This window comes from Arabidopsis lyrata (genome assembly GCF_000004255.2).
Source record: "Arabidopsis lyrata subsp. lyrata unplaced genomic scaffold ARALYscaffold_4, whole genome shotgun sequence".
NCBI classification, from domain to species: Eukaryota; Viridiplantae; Streptophyta; class Magnoliopsida; order Brassicales; family Brassicaceae; genus Arabidopsis; species Arabidopsis lyrata.
In genome coordinates, this window is record NW_003302552.1 from 15,155,727 (window position 1) to 15,175,767 (window position 20,041).

At 34.7% G+C, this 20,041-nt stretch overlaps 5 protein-coding genes across 7 annotated transcripts; 3 read left to right on the top strand and 2 right to left on the bottom strand.

Moving 5' to 3' along the window:
• Positions 1-3,285: 3,285 nt before the first annotated feature.
• On the bottom strand, positions 3,286-4,585 carry LOC9317282 (probable CCR4-associated factor 1 homolog 7). The gene is made up of 2 exons (XM_002881169.2): positions 4,412-4,585; positions 3,286-4,253 (listed from the first exon to the last, which is right to left on the bottom strand). Exon 2 carries the CDS (start codon positions 4,158-4,160, stop codon positions 3,333-3,335), a length of 828 nt encoding a protein of 275 aa, XP_002881215.1. The 5' UTR covers positions 4,161-4,253; positions 4,412-4,585; the 3' UTR covers positions 3,286-3,332.
• Positions 4,586-4,727: 142 nt separating this feature from the next.
• On the bottom strand, positions 4,728-6,677 carry LOC9317283 (transcription factor Pur-alpha 1). Its single transcript, XM_021029384.1, has 5 exons — positions 6,124-6,677; positions 5,988-6,035; positions 5,701-5,841; positions 5,392-5,613; positions 4,728-5,303 (listed from the first exon to the last, which is right to left on the bottom strand). Exons 1-5 carry the CDS (start codon positions 6,418-6,420, stop codon positions 5,151-5,153), a joined length of 861 nt encoding a protein of 286 aa, XP_020885043.1. The 5' UTR covers positions 6,421-6,677; the 3' UTR covers positions 4,728-5,150.
• Positions 6,678-8,928: 2,251 nt separating this feature from the next.
• Positions 8,929-12,114, top strand: LOC9317284 (replication protein A 70 kDa DNA-binding subunit C). Of its 3 annotated transcripts, none has more exons than XM_021029151.1 (11): positions 8,929-9,082; positions 9,281-9,328; positions 9,908-10,175; positions 10,252-10,348; positions 10,441-10,565; positions 10,649-10,733; positions 10,820-10,946; positions 11,023-11,204; positions 11,291-11,555; positions 11,640-11,711; positions 11,779-12,114. In XM_021029151.1, exons 2-11 carry the CDS (start codon positions 9,326-9,328, stop codon positions 11,953-11,955), a joined length of 1,401 nt encoding a protein of 466 aa, XP_020884810.1. In that variant the 5' UTR covers positions 8,929-9,082; positions 9,281-9,325; the 3' UTR covers positions 11,956-12,114. The 3 variants fall into 3 exon arrangements, with proteins under 3 accessions (XP_020884810.1, XP_020884811.1, XP_020884812.1); XM_021029152.1 differs by having other exon boundaries at positions 8,930-9,082; positions 9,281-9,424; XM_021029153.1 differs by lacking the exon at positions 9,281-9,328 and having other exon boundaries at positions 8,930-9,082.
• A 420-nt stretch (positions 12,115-12,534) lies between these two features.
• On the top strand, positions 12,535-14,091 carry LOC9315431 (lactoylglutathione lyase). The gene is made up of 4 exons (XM_021029154.1): positions 12,535-12,676; positions 13,059-13,289; positions 13,519-13,594; positions 13,760-14,091. The coding sequence occupies exons 1-4, from the start codon at positions 12,608-12,610 to the stop codon at positions 13,789-13,791; spliced, it is 408 nt and encodes a 135-aa protein (XP_020884813.1). The 5' UTR covers positions 12,535-12,607; the 3' UTR covers positions 13,792-14,091.
• Positions 14,092-15,862: 1,771 nt separating this feature from the next.
• Positions 15,863-16,976, top strand: LOC9315432 (transcription repressor OFP16). Its single transcript, XM_002879319.2, has one exon. The coding sequence runs from the start codon at positions 15,943-15,945 to the stop codon at positions 16,729-16,731; it is 789 nt and encodes a 262-aa protein (XP_002879365.2). The 5' UTR covers positions 15,863-15,942; the 3' UTR covers positions 16,732-16,976.
• The last annotated feature ends 3,065 nt before the right edge of the window (positions 16,977-20,041 follow it).

Below are 20,041 nucleotides of genomic sequence, written 5' to 3' on the forward strand. Positions count from 1 at the left end.
CATGTGAGCTCTCTATGATTTTTCGCATCATCGAGGTGCCTGGATGACCGAGGCGATCATGCCATAATGTGAAATCTTCTGGATTTCTTTTAATCACTAGATGCGATTCGATTGCACTTATATGAGTATAATGCAATCCTGAAGGAAGTTTTGGAAATTTTTCCAATATAAGCCTTTTTCCCGATTTATCAGAAGTTATGTACATATACTTCTTTTCATTCTCAGTTGCAGACTGAGTATCATATCCTTGAAGGTATATGTCTTTGAAACTCAACAAATTCCTTTTAGATTTTGGAGAATACAAGGCATTTTTTATGGAAAACTTGGTTCCATTAGGCAACATAAAGTTGGCCATACCAGTTCCTTCAATCACGTCTACAGGACCTGATATTGTATTGACAATAATGTTTGTCGGTTTTAAGTTAGAGAAATATCTTTTGTCCTTTAGAATAGTGTGTGTTGTCCCACTATCTGGTATACAAATTTCTTGAGCCATTTCCTTGGAGATTGTTTCATCCATTTCTGTGATTAAGATAAACATCAATAAAAGGAAAGTAAATTTTATTCATAAAAGGAAAACACACAATAATTATACATTAAATTGTTGTTAAAACAACATTATTTTTCAAAATAACAAAAGCATAATATTATATATATGGCATAACTAGAGACTATTTCAGCAGTCTCAATACAAGCTCTTTAGTTAACCGCAAAAGCGGTCTAATCCAAATCATTTGCAAAGGAGGGAGAATCGAGATATGATGTATCTTCGAAGTTTTCTGCTAAATTGACTTCTTTCCCTTTTCCTTTCGTGGAATTCATGTACAGCTTACAAAGATGTGGAGGAGTTCGACACGTACGGGCCCAATGTCCCTTAGATCCACATCTATAACACACATTCTCACTCTTCTGGGTGGAATTTTCTTGGTGTTCCTTCCCTTTTGAATCATTTTGAGGACGAACCCATTTGAACGACCCCCTTCCACGTGAGTTGTAATTTCTTCCACGCCCACGATTAAAACGACCACCACGACCCCGATATGATTGATTCCCTTTCTCAGGATAGTTTACATCCTTTTTCTCCGGATTGTTTACATCTGTTGCATTCACTTCAGGGAATGCTTTGGTTCCTGCAGGTCGAGCATTGTGGTTTTTGATGAGAAGTTCATTATTCTTCTCTGCTATCATAAGCGCCACAATCAGCTCGGAAAACATTTTGTACTTGCAGTTCCTGTATTGTTCTGCAAGAACATAGTGCTCCTTATGGAATGTAAGGTATGTTTTATTGAGCATTTCGTCTTCGCTCACTTTCTTACCACAGTATTCCAACTGAGCCACGATTCTTAACATGGTAGAATTATACTGTGCTACCTTGTTAAAATCTAGGAACCTCAAATTTGCCCATTCGTCAAGGGCATGTGGGAGAGTTATTGTTTTCTGGTTGTCAAACCTATTTTTTAAAGCTTTCCACAACTCCACGGGGTCTTTTACATTTGCATAATCATGCATCAGATTTTCATCTAGATGCTTTCTTAGAAAAATTATCGCCTTTGCCTTTTCATTGGCAGGTGATTCATTTTTCTCTTTTATCGTCTCCAATAAACTCTGCGAATCTAAATGAAGTTCCACATCTGTGGTCCATGCTATGTAATTCGCTCCAGTGATTTGAAGAGCTTGGATCTTAAGCTTTTCAATGTTTGCCATTTGTTTTCTAAAATAAAAACATGGAATATTATTAGAAATCTTTATTTAATTTATTTTAAAACATATTTAAAATAAACCGTTTACATTAATAATGCAAGCGATTACAAAAAGAAAAAGCGTACAAACAAATAAACTAATGTTCAAACGAAATTCTTGCGGAGTAAAATCTACAACGCAAAGATTATAAATACACATAATAATGATTCCAAAAACAAATATTAAAAATAATCGAAACATTCTTCAAAACTTCAAAACTTCAAAATTCTTCTTCTTTTTTCGGAGAGAGTTTTTAGAGAGATGAAAAAATTTTGTTTTGATGAAATGAATGAGAAAATAAGTGTATTCATAGATTGAAAAATACTATTCCTAGCCGTTGGAAAAAGTTGAAATTTTTGAAATTTTTTTTTGAAATTTTTCTTTGAGACCGTTGGCGAAAAAGATTTAAACAAAAATTAATCTGAAAAATTAGAGATCAATTAAACAAAAATTATCGATTCAGATAAAAATATTTATACAGATGAATAAACCTTCTTATATAATATAAACAAATAATTCACGGTGATATTATGGTCACGGAGTCATTCACATAGAAACAGTAAATAAATATGTGGCGGCTCAGCCGACCGGTGCATAAATAAATATTTAAAGCAGTGAATAAAATTAAGGCGGCTCAGCCGACCGGTAGCAGAAATAAATATTTAAAGCAGTGCATAAAATTAATGCGGCTCAGCCGACCGACAACAGAAATAAATATTTAAAGCAGTGCATAAAATTAAGGCGGCTCAGCCGACCGACAACAGAAATAAATATTTAAAGCAGTAAATAAAATTTCAGGTGGCTCAGCCAACCATTAACAGAAAATAATTAATTATAGTGCATGAAGTAACATATATATACATATATAGTTTCTTTTATTTATTTATATAATTTTCTTTTCTCTTTTTTTGTTTTTTTTCTTTTTCTCATATTTTTTCTTTTAACGAGGCGACATACCGTCCGGTATAATACCGTATTTTTTTCAGCGATCATAGAGTGATCGTGCTGATAACGTGTTATAAATAATTACTTTATTTTATGGTGTATATAAATATAAATAATGGAGAAAAAATTTATACCTGCAGAAGGATCAGGATACTGAAAATAAAGAGATGAGAGGAGGAGAGAGATTTCTTATAACTTCTTCTCTTTGAAGTATGAATTTTGATTTTATTTATAGAGAAAAAGATAAGTTATTATGCACACATAGTGACGATGGGTTCCACACAAATTAATAAACAATTAAAAGTTTTAACGCGTGCCTATATTGTTCACATATTTGTTAGCCGCCCACGTTGATTTTCATAACACCTCTCAAATTTATGTTTTTCTTATCCACTTTCATGAATTTGTGATGATTGGCCCACCTTTTTTTTTTTCGCCGCAAGAAAAACAAATTCACATAGATTGACTACATGTATAAGTACGAGAAACACAATACCAAACCAAAATTAGAGCTTAGTTCTTGCGAATTGTGATCTACTTATTTAAACAACCTTGTCTGTGATGTAATAATCTAAAACCATCTAAATAAATAACAAACTGTTTAAAAACTTTAAACTTTTGACTTTTTTTTATTAAGAGATCTTTTATCAATGAACAATCTGACCATTCTCAACACCTAATCCATACAAAACACCAGAATATTTCTCCATTGAACCAATGAAGAAATTCTCCTGCAGCTTCCTGAATGTACACGACGTTAACAAGCTATCCGATCCCGCCTGGTGACATATCCCAACTCTCTCAACTTCAAGCAGCTCCGCCAATTTGTTCAGACCTCCATGAAGACTATTACAGAACTTCATCAAGTGTTTGATATCGTAAACCCTCGGGAAATACACACTGATCATCTCGAAAAACCCCGTTTGTGTTTCCGGCAGATTCTGACAAGTCAATAGCTTCAACAAGTAACCAAAATCATATCCGCTGTGGAATGTAACCCAATGAACGTTTTCATTCAAAACAATCCCTGATGACATCAAAAGCTCGGCGAAACGTTTCGAATCGATACCGAATTGGTTGTTTTTAGCGAAATCGATGCCTGATTGACGAAGAAGCTCGATGGAATCAGTAGCATAAATGTCGGATTCGAGGTCGAATTCACGGAAATTGAACTGCCAGATGCAGTATTTGTTGTCTGTTCCACACGTTGGGAGGTTTCCTTTCTCATCAGAGAAAGTGAGTCCGAGCTGAATCATCTTGAGTATGTTGACGTTTGTTTTGAGGGTTTCATAGTGGTACTCTGTGTTGGTTTTGAATGTTCCCACTGGTCTACACACGATTCCGGGGAACTCTGTGTCCATCGCTACGAATGGGAAATCGTCGACGACTTCTCGAATCAGAGCCATTTCTGATTCGAGATTTTCGTTCCATACTTCACGGATTTGAATCGAATCGTCTTTTAGAAACAGCGACATGACGATGATAATGATGATGATGATGATGAATTCGAGTAAATAAGTTAAGGAGCATCTGGATCTAGAGCAAGATTCGATCTAGTTTCATCAGATCTGCAATAGATTCAACAACAAAAGAAATGAATCACTAAAAACATCCAAAACCTACTGATTTTGACATAAATCTCAAACACGATTCAATGAAAACAGAGGAACCGACAGATATATAGATAGACATATAGTAAGAGGAGTTATGTCGGCTGGGTTCGAACCTTGTAATGAAGCGAAGTGGATAGATATGTTTCTTGAGAAGACGGCGACTTTTTTCAGGCTAGGGTTTGAGAGGTCGTGGTGGTTTATTGAAGAGGATATAAATCACCGACAATACTTTTTTTTTTCCCTTCTCTCTGTGACTGTGTCCAAGCTGTTCCTCTCTTTTTGTTTTAATTTTTTTTTTTTTTTTTAAACGCTGTTTGTTTTCTTCTCCCTTAGTTTTATACGCAACTTTAGTTTTATTTTATTTTTTATATTTTTTAATTCATTTCTGTGACAATTTTCTATATTTTTAATTTCGTCGAAAATTTTCAGTAGTAGAACCCTAAGTACACTTACATTTTTATTCCCAGTGGCATTAGCCCAAACATATAAACCCCAATTATTCTTTTACAATTGAAATGCATCAAGCCGTCAACAGATATACACCCAATGACCCAAACTGAACAAAAGAAAAACAAAAAAATAGTTAAACAGTACTGAAGCAAATGAGGAGGAGAAGGAGAGAGAGAAGTATACAAATGGTGGATGATTTTCAGCTTATTCCCAGTTGCAGACTCCAAAGTTTTATCTACTATTAAGATAAATGATGATCCTGCTGGATTATTTTTATAAGATGTGAAAGGGGCCAGATATTGCGTGAAACTATTGCACACCGCGATCAGACAATCTACTTGAAGTTGCCAGATTCAAATGGTTAGAGGATTGAAAATCCCATCCCCTAAAAAGAATCAATACTCATCTCTGAGGAGGATCAACTGTCCTGACATTTGCACCCGTCATACCTTCAATCTTATCTTTGGTGATCTCCACAAAGTGACCAATTACTTCGTGAAACTGCTTAAGACCCGATAACGGTAGAATGATGGAAGACCTGTCAGAACCTGCTACCTATATTTTCATGTATTGAGAAATGCTTAATGTTAAATCCATGATACAATCGAGCTAAACCAGCAAAAGATTGTTCTTCCAAGATTACCTCAGATATCCTCAGGAAATGGCCCCTGTTATTGTTCCCAAGATCAAAGAAGAACCGTTTCTGGTCAGCTCTGATTACTTTAGAAACAGTTTCTTCCTGGCCTGGCGAGTCAACTGATCGATCCACATTATGTTCTGAAGAAGATGGCTGCTGACTACCATGGCCAGGTATAAATCCAGCCCCAACATCATCAACCAAGTGTTCCTGTCCATCAGAAGGTTTCTGTTTCCAAAAGGAAGAGAGAATGAGACCAGAGAACGTAGTTGACGGCATTTCAACCAAAACTATCAAAGGAGACGATAATACCACCTTATTTGGCATCACAAAAAGTCCTGATGCTTCATGAATCTCAGCCAATATATTCCTGAAAGCTGCCCATCCTTCATCAGGAGAGCTTCCAGCTGGAACAATAATGGTACTTCGATTTCTACTAACCGATGCTTCTGACACCTAACACCACCACACCAAAACCCATCACAACCAGAATGGCGACCAAAATGAAATGAACATTGCTAAACATATAGTACTCCCTAAATCTCCAACTCACATATACCAAAGAAAAGAAAAAACTACAAATTCATTGAGGAAAACAATACCTTCAAGAAGCGTCCTCTTCTGTTCTCACCAATGTCGAAGTAAAACACCTAAAGAAAGCAACACAGCAAAAATTAAAGAGAGTCGAAAAGTCAACGAGCGTACCCAGAGGAGAGTGATGATAAATAAAGTTAAAACCTTGGAATCAAGCTGCAATTCTTTGCTAAAAAGCTCGTGTTCCTCAGAATTGACATAGTAATTGAAGAGATCAAGGAACCAAGAGATGCCGGAGGAAGGAACAATGATGGTTGACCTCGTCGCCGACGTCTTCTCCGATATCTTTAGATACCTTCCACGAGGATTCTCCTTAAGATCAAAATAGAAAAGCTTATGCTCCACTTGCAACGTCTTGCTCACCAATTCCACATCGCTCCCTCCTCCTCCTCCGGTTGCCGCTCTTCCGCCTTCAGCTCCTCCGCCGGAATTAGCTTCCATTTCAATCTTTAATTGATCGATCGGAGTAGAAATTTCGGTGAAATCTCTTCAGTGGAGAGTTGAAGAAATTGACGTCTGATCTGAAGTGGTAAAGGAAGTGCGATTGGGAAAATGAGGAATTGGTGGAGGTGAGAGATTTCGGAGACATAAAGGGTTTAATACCGGACCGGATGTTTTAAACCGGATACATTGTTGGGTTCGAACATTTCTAATTGGTCGGGGATACTCGGATTAAGCAACAAATAATTTTTTCCGGGTCACGTACAAATGAAAATGGGTCGGATCAAAATAAAAAAATTGACCCGAAATTCTGAAATTGGATCTTTGAAATTTTTTTGGAATATAAATTCGAATTAATAATAAAAAATCGAACTAAAATCAAATATTTATGGAAATCAAATAAAATCTGATTGTACTTATGGTAACTAATTATAAAAGCATATTCCGAACAATAGTATACATTATTTACGTATAATATATGTGTTCATATATTTTTGGAACTAATTCCATTACAATCAACGTTTTTGTCATTAATTTTGCTTATTTTAGCCAAAGATATCTTACCTGCTTCTAAAGATTTCTAGAAAATTTATCACAACTAACTCATCTATTTTAAAAAATTAAATAGATATTTTTATTTTGGTCCTGTAAATTAAATAGATATAGAATCCATGTAACTAATTTTAATTTAATTAGATTAAATCAAAATTATGGTATTTTCATACGTACTCATAGCTTATCAAAGAAGTTTAATTTTAAAATTATAAAGATTTCTTGAATATAAGTTTTAGAATTATTCAACAAGATGATAAATATTTATTAAATTTTATGAATCATGAAAAATATTAATTAATTTTTTAATCATTATATTTCATCTTTCAATCTCTCATCTAACAAATAAGATACAAATTATATTATTCCAATGTACAAACTCCATTTTGTTGTATGACTAAATAATATTCTCATTAGAGCTGTCAAAACGAGTTGATTCGTCTCATTAAGCCCGTTTTGCGATAGGCAAAATATATCTCGACATGTAGTTAGTCGGTCCGCACGACCCACGGGTAGCATATATGAAACACCAACCCATCCCACGAATGATGCTAATTTGCGGAGTTGTTCGTAGATTTGTTTAAATAATTTTAAAGTAATCAACATTTAAAATACTACTAAAATAAATAAATAAATAAATAAAAATTTAGAGAAAATAATTTTATATATCATTATATTTATAAATTTATAATTTCATTTATTAAAAGTTTTTAATTACGACATGTTGAATAAATTATATTTTTATCAATAAATACTAACAAGCGGGCTGATCCGCCAATCCGCGGACGAAAACCGATGACCCACTGCGAATCAATCCATGTAACCCACTTATTTGCGGGTTTAATATATTTTCCCAAATCTGCCCCATAGTAAGATGATTTGGGCTCGACCTGCAGTTTTTGACCTATTTTGACTGCTATAATTCCCATGAATCGTCTAATTTTTGAATTCTAAAACACAAAATTCTATTTTGTAAATCATAATTAATATGATGGGTTTAATTATAAACAATTTAACATTTTTCTACAATTCGTTATTATGAATATTTATAAGTACACTATACGATTCACTCATGCACAATATTAAAATCAACGTATGTAAACTAATATTTTCATGTGGTGGACCGTGGGTCCGATCCTAGTTAATAAAGTAAATAATCACTTTTTTATTTAATTATTCTGGCCGGCTTCAGAGAAATCAATATACAAACCGATCGGTTCAAACCGTATGGTTTGATTAAAGATGTGTCATAACGAGTTGATGCCACGTATCCCTATCTAATAAATCACAAGTCATTTTACTATTAACTGCAGCTCTATCCTTCTGACACCTGTCTTAAACCCCAAATTCTCTACTTTTACTTCTCAACTACTTATTTCCACTGTTCTAAAAATCCCCGCCTAGACCCGATTACTCCCCGCTTAATCGCTAGGCCCACCCTGTCCGCCTCGATTAATGACTAATCCCTTAAAGAAATCAGTCACCCGATTACTCTCCGCCTAATCCGATTATTCCCCGCCTAATCCGATTATTCCCCGCCTAATCTTACATACCCGATTATTTTTAGATTGCCAGTATAAAAAAACTTTTTATTTTTGTTATTCAATCATTTGAATTGGGAGTTTGTAATGTTTTACAATAATTTATGTTCATATTTTAATAAAAATCATAAATATTTGTCTCAAAAATACATTTTTATGTGTTTACTGCAATTTTAAAAATAATATTGGATTAATATGTTTTAAAAATATTAAAATAACCCTAAAACTAATCCCCGATTAATCCCCGATTTTAATCCGATTTTCCGATTAATCGCTAGGCCCATGCCGAGCGCCCGACTAGCGCCTAGCGATTTTTCAAACAAGGCTTATTTCTCTCGGTTCTTTTCTGCCTTTATTTATCAATTATCAATTATCAATTAAAAAATTATTTAAAATACAAAAAAGAAATTGACGACAAATTTTTTTTTTTTACACAACTGCTGCCCCTCTTCTCCCACGATCTGGATATCAAGCTCCACTTCTCAACAATAGCACAACAACATGGCTTCATACATAAAGCTATCAGACCTCTTCCTTTTTTGATTTATGTTCCCTCTAGCTCTAATCGGGTAATTCCAACTGATACTTCTATTGCAAAATCTCTCAATTTACAAATTTTGTGTTCTAATTTATCAAATTTGGTTTACTTTGTTCTTCATCGTTCTTCACACGTCGTGCCTTACCGAGACCCATCCTATTTTCTATTTAACACTTTCTTCTTATTCTTCATATAATTTTTAATTTTACATTTGATTTTGGATTTGCAGGTTTATATTGCAAACTTAATTCTCTAGACATGCCACTCGAATTGGATGGTTTAGTTTGCTGAATTATTTACTTTCCTGAATTATTGAGTTTAGTCGTTTATTCACTTTACAAAACAGCCTCTGTCTTCGCTGAATTATTTAGTTGTAAGTGGAAAGAGACGAGAATCTATTCAACATAAACATGAATGCTTTGTTATGTAATGTTGTCATGTTAGAAGATAGAGAGAGATGTGATAATAACACGGTTTAGTTTGCTGAATTATTTACTTTGCTGAATTATTTAGTGACGAGAATCTATTGAATTCAAAGGCAAATGCTTGGTTATGTAATGTTGTTATGTTAGAAGAGACAGAGAGATGTGATAATTGTATGGTTTAGTTTGCTGAATTATTTACTTTGCTGAAATATTGAGTTGTTTAGTCGTGAATTCACTTTACAAAAACAGCCTCTGTCTTAGCTGAATTATTTAGTTGTAAGTGGAAAGAGGCGAGAATCTATTGAACAAAAACATGAATGCTTTGTTATGTAATGTTGTTATGTTAAAAGATAGAGAGAGAGATGTGATAATTGGATGAGCATTTTTTTATAACAACTCTGTGATACGTTTGACGTTTTATTTTGAAACAGGGAAGTAGGATACAAGCTTCTGTAAAAGCAAAATTACTCGATAAATTTCAGAAGGACTTAAAAGAAGGGAAATGTTGTGTTCTTATGAACTTTGAATTATGCCCAAATCTAGGAAAATTTCGGAGTTGTGACCATCCTTACAAGATCAATTTCATATTCTACACATGTGTTAAACCAAGCGAGGAGATTCCTAATCTAGAAGCGTGTTTCAACTTATGTCCTTTTCCTAAGATATTAGCAAGAAGAAATGATGATACTATATTCATTGGTACGTTATCTCCACCACTTTTATTTTTCCTATTCATCTATAAGTTATTTCTCAATGTAATTTTCCAAATTTCCAGACATTATTGGTGAGATTGTTGGGATGAATGAAGTTAAGAGTATCACTACTGCTGAAGGTCCAACAAAGTTGCTTAATCTTCAGCTTAAAGATCTTGGGTAATTTTAAAATTCATCCTTTATTCATGTTTGAAATCTTCAGAAGAGACTCGCTTATTGATGTTTCTTAAACAATTCTTTTTCTTCCTCAGGGATTCACTTATTGATGTTGCCTTATGGGGTAAACTTGCAGAAGATGTCTACTCTAATATTAAATCCCAACCATCAGGTCCTGTTGTTTTTCTTGGAAGTTTGATGAAGACTTTGCTATATCAAGGTATACGTATTCTTAAACGTATCATTGAGAAAAAGAGTGTTAAGATGTATAAAACATTTAACTTTTGAATTTTTCTTTTCCAGGTAAAGGCACAGTTCAAAGCTCAAAATTTACAACAAAAGCTTATATCAATTCTCCACTACCAGAGATTCTTCAGTTTCAAGAAGCGTAAGTAAATATACATAATATATGTTTCGTCCTGTTTCATTAGCTTATATTTTCAGCTTTTAAACGCAAATATTTTTCTGTTATAGGTTGTGCAACGAAGAACCAAGATTAGCTATTACTGAAATAATATCTTCAAAGTCGGCTCATATTTCCAAACAGTCATTTCACTTATCTGAAAGAAAAACAATCATCGAACTCATGGAAACTAACCAAGTAAGAATTTAATACATAATTATGAATCCACCACTTTTTTAGCTATCGACTGAACATATTCATTCTTAAAACCTAGGTGATGACCTGCAATATACTTGCATCAATTTCTCTGGAGCCAAAAGCTTCTTGGTTTTACATCGGTTGCACGCTTTGCTTTACTAAAGCAAAACAATATTTTAACCCTGAAACTGAAGAAATAGAATTTGATAAGTATTCTTGTGAGAAATGCGGTAAACAGATAACCACGACACAACCCAGGTATTTTACGATTTTCATATTCATACACATGTTAATCTATTTTCATAATTGATTTGGGTATTTCTGAAGCATATCTATTCTTCTAGGTTTAAATTGTTTGTCAAAGCAACAGATAACACAGGTAGTGCTTCGTTGATTTTATTCAACGACGTGGTCATTCCACTCATAAAAAATCAGCATATGAATTGCTTGAGCAACAAATTCCTGCTTGATCTAGACGGTCGTAATTATGTTTTCAAAATCATGGTTAAAGATGAGGCAAAGTATAACCAATCTTCTACATACAAAGTTATAAGTCTTACTGATGTTCCCGATGTTATTCAAAGTTTCTCTGAAAGTGCTTATACTTTGGTAAGTATACAAAATAAGTGAAATTTAAATATGATCCATTAGTATATTCAATTCTTATTATTTGCTTTTGTTTGTTGCTTTTAGAATGCTATTGAACAAGAAATAATCACTGTCTCTGGAAATTCAGTGGGGACTTCAATCGGGACCTCAACTCAGGTTGTAAACTCAATTTATCACTTATCCATATCCTTTTACTATTACTTATTTTTATCTTTTCTTGCAGGCTGAAATTAACTTTGTTGATATGGAAAAATTAGACAACAATGAAGACAACGCTTATAACGTTTCCACTCCAAAGCCTACAACTAAAAGATCCTTGGCAACATCTAAAGATGTTCAACAATCATCAACGAAGCCTAAGCTAATGTCCAAGGCTCAGATTAAGAAGGAAAAGAAATGATTGTACTTAAAACTGTCGTCTCTCTTATTTTACTATGTTAGGACTTAGGATTTAGGATTCTCACTTTTTCTTAGGACTTAGGATTTCAGATGTTATTATTATTGCTTCTCGGATTTCTTACCAAATAGCTTTGCCGAAATCGAAACAGCTTCTAGATGATTCAACTCGACCGGAGACGGAGACGCAGACGCCAAAATTAAGGAGACGAGAATCATATTAGAAGATAAATAGGATTTAGTGAAGGAAAACAAACGCAAATTTTAGGATGAACAATCAGAAAAAAAAGAGAAATCGAAGAATTTTTTTTGTGAATGAGCTGCAAAAATGATTATCACTCTCGAAGCAATTTTTTGCGTCTGCTATTCTATTTTTTTATTTATTTTTATTTTTAATAAACTAATATAGTAGCCCAATAGCCCAGCAATACTACAAAGAAAATTTAACGATGGCCCAAAATAAAGAAAGATCCAAAATGTTGAAAAAGGGCCGTGCAACGCACGGGCTATAACACTAGTTCATCATAATTAGGTGAACATGATGACTGGAATTAAGGATGTGTTAGTAATTTTTTTGTCGACCATTTTTTGTAACTTTTGTTTCTGAGTTCTTCTTTCTTTTGATAAGCTTTGTCCTCCTCCTCTTAGAACCAAACATGGCGAGTCTTGGCCATATAGCCAGAGAATCCTCCGACATCAAACGCCTTGCCGAGTTTTACAAAGAGGTTACGATACCTAATCGACGTATTCAATTTCTTACACTTTTCTTTTTTATCTCTCTTCTCGGATTCATCAAATTCTCTGTTCTTGGTTTCTGAATTGTTACCAATTCGACAAAAACGAAACCTTTGATTTAAGTCTTTGTAAAGATTATATACCCATCCATCTGGAATAGAATCTAGGGTTTGCAAATTGGCTTTTGATTTAGAGATTTGTGTTGCTTTTGTGGATGTGTCTCGTTTCTAATTTCCACATTTGGAAGAGAAAAAGAATTAATATTTATATCGTAGTCTTAATCATTTTGATCAAATTAATGTTATCTTCATCGTCATCTTCTTTATTTTATATTTCCTTCCTTTTGTTCTGAAACCAATGGCTTATTTTCAGGTGTTTGGGTTCGAGGAGATCGAAAGTCCTGATTTTGGAGACCTAAAGGTGATATGGCTAAACTTACCAGGTGCTTTTGCAATGCACATTATCCAGAGAAACCCTTCAACCAACCTTCCAGAAGGTCCTTACAGTGCTACCTCAGCGGTTCGTGATCCTAGCCATCTCCCAATGGGTCACCATATCTGCTTCTCCGTCCCAAATTTCGACTCTTTCCTTCATTCTCTCAAGGTATTGTTTCTTTGGCATTGCTTTGATTATACAGAATGAGGAGTTATGGATATGGTTAGCATGGAATCTAGACTGGTTAAAACAATTATGCTTCCTCAGCATCTCAAAGTTCTACTCTGTTAAGTCTTTTGACGATCATCTAGTCTTCTGCAATCGTTTCAAGAATGTTTATTTGTAGGTATCCCCCAGAGTTATTTCATTGATCTTCTCTCGTCGTTGTATGGTGTAGGAAAAAAGGATAGAAACTTTTCAGAAGTCTCTTCCTGATGGAAAAGTCAAGCAAGTTTTCTTCTTTGATCCAGATGGTATAATCTCTCATAACCCTGCTTAATAACTATAACTAAGTCACATATATGTCTACTCTTCTTATTTAGAACAACTTTGCTCAACCAATGCGGAACATGTGTCTAGGATTGTTGTTCCCGATCCTGTCTGTTTCAACTTACAGATTCTGTCGTCAAATTTTGCAGGAAACGGATTAGAGGTAGCAAGTCGATCTTGAGCGTACCTGAAATAAAGATGTGGTAATAATCAGTTTGTTGGAACAGGATAACTAAAGGCTGCATATGTAGAATATGTCTAGGTTTGATGTTAACTTGTGACAACTTACGCTTCAAAGTTCGTGTCATGTGCTTTGAATGTTGGATGTATCGCATTTATGAGCTTTTCCTTGTCTAGTTGTTGCCATGTCCCTATAACAACACCGAAGAGATTGGGATAGTTATAATAGAGATAGAGACCCAACTAAAAACAACCATACATTCATATATTATTTGTGATGAATCTATGAAATTTTGGGTTATGAGTTGTTTTGGTCATATATGCCCTAACTCACCCGGTTCAGGCTGGATTGACCTATCAAATGTTTCATTTCTAACTGCGGGTTGATTTGTATTGCTATAAAGCTTGAACGAGTCAGACCTAAATCCTAAATATCGAGGCTAAATTAGGTTTGGCTAGATCAAAGTCGGGTCTTAGTCCCGATCGACTCCCGACCGACCTGAACTGAACCGAATTGGTCATTTGCAACATCCATATGAAGAGAACTGATGAGCCCAAAAAAAGCAAAATAAAGAAAATATGTCTCAAAATTCCAGTCTAAACCAAATGGGACATCAATTTGTGGGGCTAAGTAGTTGTCCATACCCCAACATGACATGGGGCATAATGGCCTTTAGGCATTACAAACATTCTACAACTTACCATAATCTAAATCTTATGATCCATCAATCGCCGCTTTTTGTGGTTCTTATTTGGTGATGGAATATTGGCGGACGATTCATGAGTCGCTTATGTAACAACAAAATATGATGATAGCTATATTTTCTGTAGGTGACCCACATAAATTTATCCATGTGAAAGATGAGTTCGAATCTCTTTTTTTCTGGTGCCGGATAATTACACAAAGTGGTACCACCGGTCCACCCTAGCCTTGGCAAGATGATAGCTAGGCTGGCTTTGCATTTCGAGTGTTATCCGATACGATCTTACCAGTAATGAGAGCTAACCCTGAAAATATATGGGCTACAAGGAAAGATACCCGAAACACAAAAAGAGTCAAGCCTTTCACAAACATAACTTGACATTAGTCTCTGTAACCAAATCATCTAACCAGATACGTATTATATATATATATATATATATATATATATATATATATATATATATATTGGATAATTCATTTACATGTTTAACTTGCTTATATCCGGCGAGGATTTGAATTGTAAATTTTTATGGATTTAAATTATCCGCACTTGACACCACATTATCAGTAACCGATCTTTAATCCTTATTACATGATTTTATATCTACAAAAATGGCCAGACTTAGTGATAGTCACTGCCTCACTGGTATCTAAAATATCTTTAGGATTTTAACCAAACAAAAATAACCGAATGAGCTGCTTGGTCGGACCAGTGAAAACTCGACCTGACCTTGTGAATCGGACCGGTGGACCAAAGGTCCAAAATCAGGACCACACTAGGGGAGTATTCGTACTTGAACTAACGTCTTTTGGCTTTACGTCATGATGAGTGGACCAATCTAGGTGGTGGATGAATTTACCTCCTCGTGAGCTCTCTATTCTGTAATTGCAAGGACAATCATTCTTCATATTTTGCAGTTTTTGTAACTCTGACAAACTATAAGGTTATATGAATAAACCAAAATTAATAAATACCATTCACGTATAAAGAAATACCTCCCCATGTTGAATTCAGCTTTGTACGTCAGTGTTCAGAAAGAAAGTAAATAATTACAAAATTAGAAAGTATCAAACAAAAAGAGAGAAAAAATCTAAAAAAGTAAATATCTGGTATTCACATTCACTCGAAAGTACAATACCCGTTAGGGAAAAGTATATTTTTTGAATCTACTTTGTAAACGTTTCATCAATATAGATGAAAATTAAGGATCCTAATAACTGCATTTAGTAAATAACAAGTACAGTGACTTTGTTTTGCAAGTCGCAACACAAGTTCATGTGGATGTGGTGATTGGTGAACACATAGTCAACATTCAGAATCTTGGTAGCTGGATTACGATTCTTGAAAATGAGATAAATCAGAAAATTGATGGTAAACTCATAATTAATGAAATTTGCAAATTACATAAGTACCCTTTTAATAAACGTAACTGAGACATTTGTGTATATATGTTACAAAATATGCCAACATATCCATTTGCTCGAAACATTTATTCTCTCTCTCTCTTAAAAATGCCAAAAATCTTGTGGAAAAGCCTCCATCTTTGCTTCCCGTCGAATCTCACCAAATGCTATTCTTCGCCGTGTATTCCCCCGTCCTCCGCCGATCAAGACTTTACCGACCAACCTAGCCGTCCCTCTATCGTTCTCCTCAATAACTTCAACCTCCTCTACCACCATGACAACAACCAACACCACCGTGTCACTGACTTACCTTCCTCCTCTGCCACCACCACTCCGGCAGCCACCTCCTCGTCATCCACGTCATCATATGAATCTGATATCTCTCCTGATGTATCCGCGGCTTTCGCTTCTCGTCGCTTCTTCTTCTCTTCCCCTGGCCGGTCCAATGCAATCACCGACTCACCAGAAACCCGGTCAAGAGAATTCTCTGATAACTACGATAATGCCACTATCACGTCGACAAAGAAAAAGAAGAAGAATTATGATACTACCGTGACTACTACTACGAGGCTTATAAGCGGAGGAACCGCCGTGACTCAAAACGTGGACTCACCGGATCCGTTAACGGACTTCCGGCGATCAATGCAAGAGATGATTGACGCCGCCATTGACGCCGGAGAACTTAGCCGTGATCCGAACGATGGTTACGATTTCTTGGATGAGCTCCTACTCACTTATCTCTCCTTGAATCCAACCGACACACACAAGTTCGTCATCAGGGCTTTCTCCGACATATTGGTCTCACTCTTGTCTGAAGAACGCCGAATATGCTGACGTGGCGGCAGCCGCCGGGATAAAAACGCCCGTGTATTGAATGCAACACGTGACTATTAGTTCAGTGAACCTAACTTTCTCTTTTTCCATTGTAATTTGTACGTCTTCATGGAAGAGTAGCTAAGCAACCCAAAAAAATTAATACTGACAATTTTATATTTTGTATGTTTTTTTTTTAATTATTGAATGATGAAAAGGATAGAAATTTTTTGAGATAATGTGAAATATTTGAGATAATTCATATATTTGGTTGGATAGTATAAACTATAAAGTTAGATATTTTGTTGACGAAAATAACTTTTTTAATGATTTTCTAGTTTTAAAATGAAATTAAAAAATCATTCATATAAACAGCACATTAAGATAGCGGACCGGGATATCAAAACTGGTCCACTCCCATGTTCGAGTGAAACGGAAAATCAAAACATGTTTTTGTGTTTAGCATAACTATTGGCAAAAAAGAAAAGCACTAGAACTAGTAGTAAATTTCTAATGATATGGATAAAAGTAACTTGTTCGGAGGTATAAGATATAATTAAAAAATGGTTTTATAGTTAAATTAAACTTATGTATTAACAAGTAAATCAGCTAAATACGGCCAAAAAAACTTTATGATAAGAGTTAAAAAACTCGGTTTGATCAATGAAGCATAAGTTGAGTAGACAACAATATCACCAAGGTACAAAGCTTGAGGCATCGATAAACTCTCTAGTTGCTTATATATTGTCAAGGCATGCATGGATCGTGTTTTAAATATTACTATGTATCCATACTTTAATAAAGGGACATATATAGTTAATCTTTCTACACGATATAAAGTAAAACTTTGCTATCTGTATATATAAATCAAAATTAACGATTACTTATTAGTCTACCTCATATGATATCTAAATTTCTTCTGTACGTATAGAATTCACATTGCCTTCATGGTTGTATCCATGTATCAGAGATGATCAGCATTTGATGTTAAATATTCATATTAGATTTAATTTTTCTTTTTCTTTTTTTTCGTATGGAGCTAACATCGCCTTTCATGGTTGTATATATAACATATACATGTATCAGAAGTCAATTTTTGTCTTTGATGTTTAAATGTTTGAAAATGAAAATGCATGGAGCTATATATATGTATCGTTAAGAAAACTAAAGGAATGATACTTTTTTTTGCTTATTGTTTCTGTACAAAATGTATGAAGTAATATTGTTTATACATCAATTAAATATTGAAATCTATTCTTTTCTTTTGCTTCTTTCCATTAGATTTACACGTAACACAATGTGAGACAAAACAAAATAATTGAGAATCCTAAGAGACGGATGTTGGAAGGTCCACTCGACCAAATAAACTAAAAAAAATGTAGGTTATACTAATTTATAAGGGTCTAATTTTTTTGTCCAAAAAAAAAAAAAAGGGGTCTAATTTATTAAAAACAAAGTATTAAAAAGTTAGTTGGTTTAGGTGAAAGTAAGACTATGCCATTTGTCTTATTCACTAAAGGGTTAAAACTAGCCTCTAGACCCGCTCAATTGCGAGTAAAATACTCAACTTAATCTAATTAATTTAGTAAGAGAATAGTATACACTTAAATTATACAGGTCTAAATAGCTCATATTCGTTGACACTTTGAATAGGTTATACGTATGTGTAAATTTCGGCAAAGTTAAACAGAAGAAAACTAAATCTCATTTTTGCAATGAAGCAATGAAATATGCATGTCTTTTATTGCAAGAAAGGTGCATATGTGTGAAATTTGCAACTAATTTGACTATGATGTTATATATTTGTAATCAGAGAAAATGTGGGTTAATATTGTTAAATCGCCATATATTTGTAATAACTAACTAAGCTTTTGCATAAGTTAACGACCCAAAACGTCTACAATAATAATAAGGAATCTTAATTATACTTTTCAAGTTGGTAAATGGTGCCTGGTTTTCTGCCGCTTGTCTCCACCTCTGCCTAATTAACCACTTGGTTGATAATGATGATAAGTCAATAGAAATTTACGTTTAAATATATATATATATATATATATATATATATATATATATTTTGTTTGTTAAATTTATAGTCTATGTCACTATGTGTATTTATTTATTTTTTTGTTAAAAACTATGTGTATGTTTGTGTGAGATAGAGAGAGTTAATTTGGGTCAAACGTATACAGTAGAGTTTCATATGTCCATCTCGTTGCGAATTTAAGGTAATTTAGATAGGAAATTATCTGTCAACCACCTCACTGTTTTAAACGAATCACAAAAAGAATCCGAGAAGAAACAATTTGCTTACAAGCCTTTACCCGAACAATCCCGTAAATCACAGAATACTTGTGATTAGTTACATCCCATAACGTTAATGATATATTACGAGTTTAATTAGATGATTTTTATTTACTTATTTTTTTTTTTTGGTATGAGGAGGGGAGACAAAAGCCTCCCCATTTTATTGAAAGAAAAACTTAAACACAATTACACACGGACATTACGAGGGTACGCAGACCCGTTCATGTCATCAAACAACAACGAACTAACAATGGGCGGACTACCATCCAAAAAATGAAAACCCAATGATAACGTAAACGCATAGTTCGCTAATCCATCTGCAAGACGATTAGCCTCCCTATACACATGAGACACTCGGACTATCCAGTCCCTTGAAATGAAGCCATAGCACAACCGTACTAGGAATGACAGTGGATGATTCTCGCTTATCCCTGTCGTCAAAAAACCCACCACAATCTCCGAATCCACTTCGAGTTCTACTCGTGTGATTCCTTTCTCCCACGCAATATATAACCCGTAATAGACTCCCCAAAGTTCCGCCATAAGAGCCGAACATATCCCTATATTCAACGCAAATCCACATATCCAGTTACCTCCTTCATCCCGTAATAGACCCCCAGCAGTTGCTAATCCTGGATTCCCACGCGAAGCACCATCCGTGTTGATTTTTGTCCAACCCGCAGACGGTGGTTTCCACGCAATTAGCCTTACTTCTCTCATAGCCGTACGAGATTCCCCTATGACTGCCTTGTGTGCGATGAATACCTCCTGGGCAAGGTCTTTTATGAATCGAACCCTGTCCCGAAACCTACTCATCCCTCCAAAAATATCTCCACACCTCCACTTCCACGCCCACCATACCGCAACTGCAAATAAGGTAGACCAAGAACACCCGTCACCCGCAGCCTCCTCGCACAAGTTTGTAAAGAACCATTCTAACAGAGATTTCGCAAAGAATGATTGAAGTCTCCGAGCTGGTACGATACGTCTCCAAACTCCCACCATGGCCGGGCAATCCCTAAGGACG

Excerpts from the sequence above, each read along its gene's own strand:
- LOC9317282 (XM_002881169.2), bottom strand. The coding sequence starts at position 4,160 with ATGTCGCTGTTTCTAAAAGACGATTCGATTCAAATCCGTGAAGTATGG.
- LOC9317283 (XM_021029384.1), bottom strand. The coding sequence starts at position 6,420 with ATGGAAGCTAATTCCGGCGGAGGAGCTGAAGGCGGAAGAGCGGCAACC. Across the intron at positions 5,842-5,987 it reads GAAGAGGACGCTTCTTGAAG|GTGTCAGAAGCATCGGTTAG; the intron begins GTATTGTTTTCC and ends TGGTGGTGTTAG. Across the intron at positions 5,304-5,391 it reads ATTTCCTGAGGATATCTGAG|GTAGCAGGTTCTGACAGGTC; the intron begins GTAATCTTGGAA and ends ATGAAAATATAG.
- LOC9317284 (XM_021029151.1), top strand. Across the intron at positions 10,176-10,251 it reads TGATGATACTATATTCATTG|ACATTATTGGTGAGATTGTT; the intron begins GTACGTTATCTC and ends CCAAATTTCCAG. Across the intron at positions 11,712-11,778 it reads CAATCGGGACCTCAACTCAG|GCTGAAATTAACTTTGTTGA; the intron begins GTTGTAAACTCA and ends CTTTTCTTGCAG.
- LOC9315431 (XM_021029154.1), top strand. The coding sequence starts at position 12,608 with ATGGCGAGTCTTGGCCATATAGCCAGAGAATCCTCCGACATCAAACGC. Across the intron at positions 12,677-13,058 it reads TTGCCGAGTTTTACAAAGAG|GTGTTTGGGTTCGAGGAGAT; the intron begins GTTACGATACCT and ends GCTTATTTTCAG. Across the intron at positions 13,290-13,518 it reads CTTTCCTTCATTCTCTCAAG|GAAAAAAGGATAGAAACTTT; the intron begins GTATTGTTTCTT and ends TGTATGGTGTAG.
- LOC9315432 (XM_002879319.2), top strand. The coding sequence starts at position 15,943 with ATGTTACAAAATATGCCAACATATCCATTTGCTCGAAACATTTATTCT.